This window comes from Colobus angolensis, unplaced genomic scaffold (assembly GCF_000951035.1).
Source record: "Colobus angolensis palliatus isolate OR3802 unplaced genomic scaffold, Cang.pa_1.0 Scaffold232, whole genome shotgun sequence".
In the NCBI taxonomy this organism is placed as follows: Eukaryota; Metazoa; Chordata; class Mammalia; order Primates; family Cercopithecidae; genus Colobus; species Colobus angolensis.
In genome coordinates this window covers 2,822,469-2,832,266 of record NW_012115511.1, presented here as the reverse complement: position 1 = coordinate 2,832,266, position 9,798 = coordinate 2,822,469, and the positions used below count along the sequence as shown (strand labels likewise).

At 37.4% G+C, this 9,798-nt stretch overlaps 1 protein-coding gene across 1 annotated transcript in view; it reads left to right on the top strand.

Moving 5' to 3' along the window:
* Nucleotides 1–9,798, top strand: part of CDK13 (cyclin-dependent kinase 13) — a 137,921-nt gene that overhangs the window by 81,024 nt on the left and 47,099 nt on the right. Inside the window, exons 7-8 of the mRNA XM_011944525.1 lie at nucleotides 5,950–6,139; nucleotides 7,909–7,965. Of these exons, the coding sequence (XP_011799915.1) occupies nucleotides 5,950–6,139; nucleotides 7,909–7,965 (247 nt within the window). The remainder of the gene's footprint in view (nucleotides 1–5,949; nucleotides 6,140–7,908; nucleotides 7,966–9,798) is intronic.

Sequence of the window (9,798 nt, the reverse complement as noted above, 5' to 3'; positions counted from 1 at the left end):
GGAAACCCTGTCTCTACCAAAAGTACAAAAATTAGCCAGGTGTGGTGGCAGGCACCTGTAATCCCAACTACTGTGGAGGCTGAGGCAGGAGAATCGCCTGAACCTGGGAGGTGGAGGTTGCAGTGAACTGAGATTGTACACTGCACTCCAGTCTGGCTGACAGCGCGAGACTCCGTCTCAAAAAAAAAAAATTAAATTAAAATAAAATATAAAAATAAAAGTAGAGGAAATAGTATAATGAACTCCAGTGTCCCCATCCTCCGCTTTTATAGCGAACACATTTTGCTAAATTTATTTATCCCTGTCTACTTAAAAAAATAAAATAAAAAACTAGATTATTTTTAAGTGAATCTCAGGCTCATTGTATTATAAAAGTTAGTCTTTGATTATAGAGAGACAATAGATAATGAAATTGTAGTTTTAAAAAGTTCTTTTAAAATTGTTCTTTAAGAAGAAAAGAGACCTTATAGTTAACAAAATTAGCCATAATTTTATGTCATCTAATGATCTACATTCACGTTTACCCAGTTGTCTCAAAAATGTTTTTTATAGCTGCTTTGTTTGAACCTGTATGCAAACAAGATATGCATGTTATTCATGATGAATTAGTATTTTAAGTCTCATAATTTATAGTAGCTCTTCTTGCCTTTTAAACATTTTATTCCATTTTTTTATTGGAGAGTACGCTGCATTTTCAGTTTAGCCAAATGCTTCTTTTGGGTGTTAGTTAGCTTGTTCTTCTATCCCTCTTATTTCCTTTAAATAGTAATTAAATCCAGAAGTTCATTTAGATACAAATTCAATTCTTTGGCAGTTGTACTTAAAAGGTTATGGTGGAAGCTACCATATCTTGAAGTTTATGTGGGCAGAAATTTGGGAGCATCTTGGCTTGGCAGTTTTGGTTTGGGGTCTCTCATAAGATTGCAATGAGATGTTAGCTAGGGTTGTAGTCATTAGAAGGCTTGACTGGGGTTGGAGAATCCACTTCCAAGGTGGCTCCCTCACATGGCTAGCAAGTTGTTCTCTTGGTGGGAGGTCTCACTTATTCTTTACATGGGCCTTCCACAAAGTTGCTTAAATATCCTGACAGCCTTGGCGGCTGGCTTCTCCCAGGTTGAATGATCTAAAAAAGTAAGGTAGATGCTGCATTGTCTTCATGACCTAGTCTTGGAAGTCACATTATTCACTCTCCAATATTCTGTTGGTCACACAGACCATCCTTGAATCACTGTGGCATGGCATGGATGCCAGATAGTGAGGATCATTCAGGACCCTTTTGGAGGCTGGCTACTGTCAATGATTTCAATTTCAATTTCAGAGTACACGATTTATACATTTTGACCTTATCTTTCTTGTAAACTAAAAGCCTTGGTTCCTAAAATATTAACATAGCTTGTTTTGTTCTACCATATACATGTAATAATTTCAAAGTAACAATGCTAATTTTAATTGCTAACAAGACTACTGAATGCAGTTTAAGATTTCTAAGTGATTCCTTTTGTCCTTAAAAAATATACCCCCCAGCTGTATATAGTCAGTATATTGTGTTGTAGACAGTTTATGCAACCAATTTGATAAACATAAATCCACCTAAATGTGGATATGTTTCCAGTTTTTTAGGGATTGCTTTTTTTTCCCCTTTTTGATTTAATGATGTATTTTCATTATATAAAACGTGTACTTGGTTTCAAACTCTATAAAACAGGTACATTCAGAATAGTGTCACTTCCATTCCTTTTTTCTTGTTCTCTCCCTTACCCATGGGTAACTATTTTAAATGTTTGTTTCATCCTCCAATGTTTCTTTTGTACATATTCACCTGCCCTTTTTTTTTTTTAAATAAAAAAAAGATGGCAGTGTTTTAAGTGCTCTGCTCTACCTTTTTCTTTTCATTTAACCATACACGCTGAAGTTTACTCCATGTAAGTAGACAAAAATCATTCTCTCATTTCATTGCTTAGAAGCACTGTACTGTGTGGGTATACTATAGTTTATTCAGCTAGTTTCCTAGTGATAGATATTTTCATTGTGTAAATAATGCTGCATTGGATAGCCCTTTGCATACTTCATTTTGTATTTTGGCCAGTGAATTTTTGGTACAAGTTCCTAGAATTGGGATTGTTAAGTCGAAGGGAAATGCTGACTGTGATTTAGCTAGATATTGCCAAATTTCTCTCCAGAGGGTTTGTATTTGTGTCTTTCCACTACCAATGTGTGAAAGTGTTTCTTACAGCTTTGTCAGTAGTCTCTGGAGTTCTACTTTTAGATTTTTGTCAATTTAGTATTTTGGTCAAGTTTTAGTTTGGGAAATTAATTAATTAATTAATTAATTAATTTTGAGACAGAGTTTCATTCCTGTGCCCAGGCTTGAGTGCAATGGCATGATCTCAGCTTACCGCAGCCTCTGCCTCCCGGGTTGAAGCAGTTCTCCTGCCTCAGCCTCCCGAGTAGCTGGGATTACAGTCATGCACCACCCCAACTGGCTAATTTTGTATTTTTAGCAGAAACAGGATTTCTTCATGTTGGTTAGTCTGGTCTCGATCTCCTGACCTCAGGTGATCCACCCGGCTTAGCCTCCCAAAGTGCTGGGATTGTAGGCGTGAGCCACCGCGCCTGGCCATAAAATTTTTATTACGAGCAAAGTTAAGCTACTTTGCGTTCACTTAGGGGCACTTTGCTCTTTTTTCAGATGAGCTAATTGTCTCTTTTTCTCACTTTTTTGTAAGGTCGTTGATCTTTTTTCCCCCTAATTTAGAGAGTTTTTATTTTATATACATACGTATATATATATATATATATATATATATGAAGGTAGAGAGACAGAGAGACACAGAATGTTGCATTGTTGCCCAGGCTGGAGTACAGGAGCACAGTGGCGCAATTGCGACTCACTGCAACCTCTGCCTCCCGGGTTCAAGCAATTCACCTGCCTCAGCCTCCCAAGTAGCTAGGATTACAGGCGCCCACAACCATGCCTGGCGAGTTTTTTTTTTTTCTCTTTGCGACAGAGTCTCTTGTCACGCAGGCAGGAGTGCAGTGGCAGGATCTCAGCTCACTACAAACTCCACTTTCTGCGTTTGAGTGAGTCTCATGCCTCAGCCTCCTAAATAGCTGGGATTATAGGCGTGAGCCACCATGCCTGGCTAATTTTTGTATTTTTAGTAGAGACGGAGTTTAACCATGTTGGCCAGGCTGGTCTCGAACTCCTGACCTCAAGTGATCCACCTGCCTCAGCCTCCCAAAGTACTGGGATTACAGGCGTGAGCCACCATGCCTGGACTGTAGTTGGTACTAATAATCACTCTGCAGTATAAGTTGCAGCTAATTTTTTTCCAGGTTGCTATATTCTGTTAATTTTGCTTGTGGTATTTTTAGCCATGCAGAGGATTTTTATTTTTACATAGTCATATTTATTATTTCTTGGTATGAATTATTTCTTGATTCCTAGTTGGAACTTTTTTTTCTACTCTCAGGTTATTAAGGAATTCTGTGTTTTTTTAAAAGTACTTTTATGGTTCTTTAAAAAAAAAATTTAGATAACTGATTCGTTTGCTTTGTTTTTTTTTTTTTTTGGAGACTGAGTTTTGCTCATGTTGTCCAGACTGGAGTGCAATGGCATGATCTCAGCTTACTGCAACCTCTGTCTCCCAGGTTCAAGTGATTTTCCTGCCTCTGCCTCCCCGGTAGCTGGGGTTACAGGCACCCACCACCACACCTGGCTAATTTTTGTAATTTTGTAGATTAATTTGCTTTTATGCTAGTGTATAGTGTGAGAGACAGACAAGTTTTATCTTTTTCTGGCTATTCAGTTATCCCAATACCACCAATTAAAAAGTCCATCTTTTCCCCACTGAATTGATATACCGTCTTTATCATATAGTAAAGGTCCATATGTATGTGAATGTATTTCTGAAGTTTCTGTTTTATTTCGTGTTTATTTACCAGCATCACACTTTTTAATAATGGAAATGTACTGGTTTAATATCTGGTAGAGTGTGTACACATACCCCCTTTCTCTTTCAGGTGTTACTTTGCTATTCTTAGTTATTTTTCTATGTGGATATACATTACAGAAAAGCAACCAATAAATATCTTGAAAAATTTGGGCCGGGCGCGGTGGCTCAAGCCTGTAATCCCAGCACTTTGGGAGGCCGAGACGGGCGGATCACGAGGTCAGGAGATCGAGACCATCCTGGCTAACATGGTGAAACCCCGTCTCTACAAAAAAATACAAAAAAGTAGACGGACGAGGTGGCGGGCGCCTGTAGTCCCAGCTACTCAGGAGGCTGAGGCAGGAGAATGGCGTAAACCCGGGAGGCGGAGCTTGCAGTGAGCTGAGATCCGGCCACTGCACTCCAGCCCAGGCGACAGAGCGAGACTCCGTCTCAAAAAAAAAAAAAAAAAAAAAAAAAAAAAAAGAAAAATTTGGCTGTGTCTAATTTATAAGCTAACATAGGGATGGGATAATTAACATCTTTATCATGTTTAGCCTTGCTATCCATTTGCTCATGTGTACTTTTCTGTCTTGTAAGAGTGTTTATAGTTTAAAGGATTTCTCACATTTCTTATGTGAGCTGGGACTACAGATACACACCACTACACCAGGCTAATTTTTGTAGTGTTTGTAGAGAGATAGGGTTTCGACATGTTGCCCAGGCTGGTCTCATGTTCCTGACCTCAGATGATCCACCTGCCTCAGCCTCCCAAAGTGCTGGGATTATAGGCATGAGCCACAGTGCCTGGCCATCTTTTGCTTTTTGAATATTGATTTTTCCTTTTTTGAGACAGAGTCTCACTCTGTTGCCCAGGCTGGAGTGCAGTGGTGCAATCTCGGCTCACTGCAAGCTCTGCCTCCCTGGTTCATGCCATTCTCCTGCCTCAGCCTCCCAAGTAGCTGGGACTACAGGCGCCCACCACCATGCCTGGCTAATTTTTTGTATTTTTAGTAGAGACGGGGTTTCACTGTGTCAACTAGGATGGTTTCGATCTCCTGACCTTGTGATCTGCCCGCCTCGGCCTCCCAAAGCCCTGGGATTACAGGCGTGAGCCACTGGGAATTTTTTTTTTTAATCTCATACATAATACCTAGCCTTTCCTATTAAATATTACATTAGTTGTTGGTTTCAGAGAGGTACCATAATAAACTTTTAAGAAAGACTCCTGTTGCAAGTTTACCAAGAGTTCTTTGCTCTGTTTTAAAAATTAGGAACTTACCTGAACCAAGTTCAGATGCCTTTTTTTGTCTTGGTGTTAGTTTTTCTGCTTTTCACAAATGTAATGAATTCTGTTTCTCATTCAGTTTGTGTGTAAGTTTCATTTAGGATTTCTAAATCTCTCATAAGTACGTTTGTATAGTTTGTGTGTGCTATGTGCTGTTTTAGGTTTTCGTGGGAGGACTAAGCTGTTTTTTATAAAATAAAGTTGTAAATTCAAATTATAGTTTTTCCTCAAATTCTCGCCTTTAGGTACTCTGGAGCTGTATAAACAGAATTAAATTACATGTTTATTGAAGCATTTAGAAGTCACCTAACATCTTTCTTGGCCTGCACTCTTTTTTGTTGTTGTTGTTGATAAGCAGTTCTTTTACCAGCTTTTAATTTTTTGATAAACTATATTGATTTTATTCAGCTTCTAAGAGACAATTTGATGTCTAAAACATTAATCACACCTAGAAACTATACAATATGGAGAACAGCAGGGTGATTTTTTTTTTTTTAATCGTAACTGCTTTTTGGAGGGGAGAAGAAAATAGGTTAGATGTTTTCCTTGGGATTTATTTATTGATATTATTAAGTTCAGAGAGAAAGGTGAATGTTATTAAAGTAACAAAGTAACACTTCTTTTCAAGGATTAATTCTTCCTCCACCAGCCTTTTATTGTTAAAAATTGTGAATTTATGGAAAAGTTGTAGGAATAAGTTTTTAATGTATTAATTATTCTCATTCTTAGGTGCATTTTATCTGGTGTTTGAATATATGGACCATGATCTGATGGGACTACTGGAATCAGGCTTGGTTCATTTTAATGAAAATCACATAAAGTCATTTATGAGACAGCTCATGGAGGGTCTGGATTATTGTCATAAGAAGAACTTTTTGCATAGAGATATTAAATGTTCCAATATCCTTCTAAATAATAGGTATGGTTATGAACTTTATATATATTTAAAATGAGTTTTACCATGGACATGTACATGGAGAGAATAGACTGGAAACTGTAGCGGCGGGGAATGTCGGGGATAGTGAGGGTTGAAAGTTACCTATTGGGTACAGTGTCCAACATTTGAGTGATGGGTACCCTAGAAGCCTAACCCCTACTATTACATTTCTAATATCCATGTCACAAACAAGCACATGTACCCCCGAATCTAAAATGTTTAAAATAAAGAAAAGATACAGTGTTACATGACGCTGCACCTTGATTATGTTAAAAAATATTTAAAATTTAGTTTATACAAACTCAGGCCAGCCACAGTAGCTCACGCCTGTAATCCCAGCACCTTGAGAAGTAGAGACGGGTGGATCACTTGAGGCCAGAAGTTCAAGACTAGCCTAGCCAACGTTGATGAAACCCCGTCTCTGCCAAAAAAATACAAAAGTTAGCCTGGCGTGGTGGAGCACACCTGTGATCCCAGCTACTCAGGAGGCTGAGGCATGAGAATTGCTTGAATCCGGGAGGCGGGGGTTACAGTGAGCTGAGATCATGCCACTGTACTTCAGCCTAGGTGACACAGCGAGACTCTGGCTCAAAAATAAAAATAAAAATAATCACCAATATTATAGCTTGGGATACCTCAAAAGTTGTGTTAAATACCTGTTAGTGGCCGGGCGGGGTGTCTCATGCCTGTAATCCCAACATTTTGGGGGGATGAGGCAGGCCGATCACTTGACGCCAGGAGTTCGAGACCAGCCGTGCCAACACTGTGAAAAGCTGTCTCTACTAAAAATACAAAAATAAACCTGGTGTGGTGGCACATGCTTGTAATCCCAGCTGCTAGGAAGCCTGAGAAACGAGAATCGCTTGAATCCCAGAAGTGGAGTTACAGTGAGCCGAGATAGTGCCACTGCACTCCAGCCTGGGTGACAAAGCAAGACTCAGTCTCAAAAAAAAAAAAAAAAAATCCAATAATAGTCTGTAATGCATATAAAATAATACTTAGTTTACTTTTCTGTTTGCTATTTTTCCAAGTAATGTGAATGGATCATCTAATAAGCAATAGAATTTCAGCTTTAGGCTAAGAATAGATTTTAGAAAATTTTAAAAACACAGTCACAGTCGTAAAGTAAACTTTTTGGAAGTGTGTACACACACATACACATTCACTTATTTAAAACTTATATAAATAAGCTTATATTCGTAACAGCTTATATTTGAACCCTGGTAATTCTCTTGTAATTGGTACTGTTTGTTAATTTAAATAAGGCATGCCTGGTTCTGATTTTAATTAATAGACAGTGTTCTATGCACCTAGCCCCTCTAAAACTGGAGAATTAAACAAATTAAAAGTGATGTCACTTAGTTCTTTTGCAGTGTTACGTTGAACAAGAAATTTGTCTTACTGCTAAGTAATAAAAATGATCTCGTTTTATTTTGTTTTCATTGAAGTGTGCTTTTCTAAATAGGAACTGAATAGTAATAAAATACTATTCTAATATTATAATACAGTAATTATAATAATCATATTGCTATAATAAGTTTAACTGACTATCCAAGGATTTATTTTTTTGTTTTGTGAATTTATCCACTGCTTGCCTTTACCTGTATTACCTTGATGATACTGAAGTGTGAGCAGAGTTAACGTTTACATAGGTATTTTTTTTTTATCAGTTCTACGCATAGAATATAAATGTGTATTGTCAGTTTAGAGCAAATTAATACCTTTTGTTCATTTTGTCTTTTTTCTACCAGAGGGCAGATAAAACTTGCAGATTTTGGACTTGCTCGATTGTATAGCTCAGAAGAAAGGTAAGCATACCTTCAAATGAATATTGTAGATATTAGAGTTTAGTATTAGAAGCTATACTAAGAATACCTTATTGATAGTTTTATTTTTTAAAAGAGAAATTTACTTTTCATGGTTAGTACATAAAACACTGAAATTTTATACCATTTTGGGTTGATTATTGTAATTACAATATTTCACACATTATCTCAATTTAAAAATTGATCTTTAACACAGGTAAAAATGATTTTTTAAAAATGTACATCTTTAAGTGTGACTGAAGTGAACTTATACTTAAATTTCTAATGTGTATTCAGATATTAAATATTCTTAATGAAAACCTTTTAAATTGCATTTTTAAACTTATAAACTTTGTTTTCTTTATTATTTTACACAGGTTTTATTGTTATATTTACAGTTCTTTGTTTTTTAACTCCCTAGAACCCTTTATTTAGACCAACTGTTGTGAGGATGTTCAGTGTATAAGACACAAAAAGGTAGAAATTTTCTGGCTAAAGTTTGAGTATATACCCAACTTGGCTTTCTTTGTGCCTGGTGGTAGTGAAATGACTTGTCTTATTAGAACTAATATGGGATTTCAAAATAAAATATTTTTATGCAATATAGTAGGTTTTATGTAAATAAAATATAGAATTAATTTTGCTTAATAAATCTTTAGTCCATTTACCCCATTCCTTTGTCTTTATTTTCATATATATATGAAATAATATATTTAAAGAATTTTAAAATTATTTTATGACAATTCTGTCATTTCTTTAGTATCACCATAATTTAATATAGTGAAACATCAGTTGATTGTAGTCTTAGGAATAGATGTTTACTTTCATTTAATCTTCGCTTTTTTCTGGTTAAAGGAATAAACAAAAACTCTCGTTTGAATTTTTCAGAGTAAAAAGTCTATGTTTTTAAATCTTGCAGTGCCTGTGACATAATTCTGGAAAGTATTTTCATTATATAGTGCTCTAGAGTAGAGGTTTATAAGTGATATGTTTCAGATCCATTCAGGTTCCATGAAACCCTTCAGAAAGTATGCTGTGGGCCGGGCGCAGTGGCTCATGCTTTTACAAATCCCAACACTTTGGGAGGCAGAGGCGGGTGGATCACTTGAGGGTCAGCACTTGGAGACCAGCCTGGCCAACATGGTGAAACCTCATCTCTACTAAAAGTAGCTGAGCTTGGTGGTGCACGCCTGTAATCCCAGCTACTTGGAAGGCTGAGGCACAAGAATCACTTAAATCTGGGAGGTGGAGGTTGCAGTGAGCTGAGATCCGGCCACTGCACTCCAGCCCAGGCGACAGAGCGAGACTCCGTCTCAAAAAAAAAAAAAAAAAAAGAAAAATTTGGCTGTGTCTAATTTATAAGCTAACATAGGGATGGGATAATTAACATCTTTATCATGTTTAGCCTTGCTATCCATTTGCTCATGTGTACTTTTCTGTCTTGTAAGAGTGTTTATAGTTTAAAGGATTTCTCACATTTCTTATGTGAGCTGGGACTACAGATACACACCACTACACCAGGCTAATTTTTGTAGTGTTTGTAGAGAGATAGGGTTTCGACATGTTGCCCAGGCTGGTCTCATGTTCCTGACCTCAGATGATCCACCTGCCTCAGCCTCCCAAAGTGCTGGGATTATAGGCATGAGCCACAGTGCCTGGCCATCTTTTGCTTTTTGAATATTGATTTTTCCTTTTTTGAGACAGAGTCTCACTCTGTTGCCCAGGCTGGAGTGCAGTGGTGCAATCTCGGCTCACTGCAAGCTCTGCCTCCCTGGTTCATGCCATTCTCCTGCCTCAGCCTCCCAAGTAGCTGGGACTACAGGCGCCCACCACCAT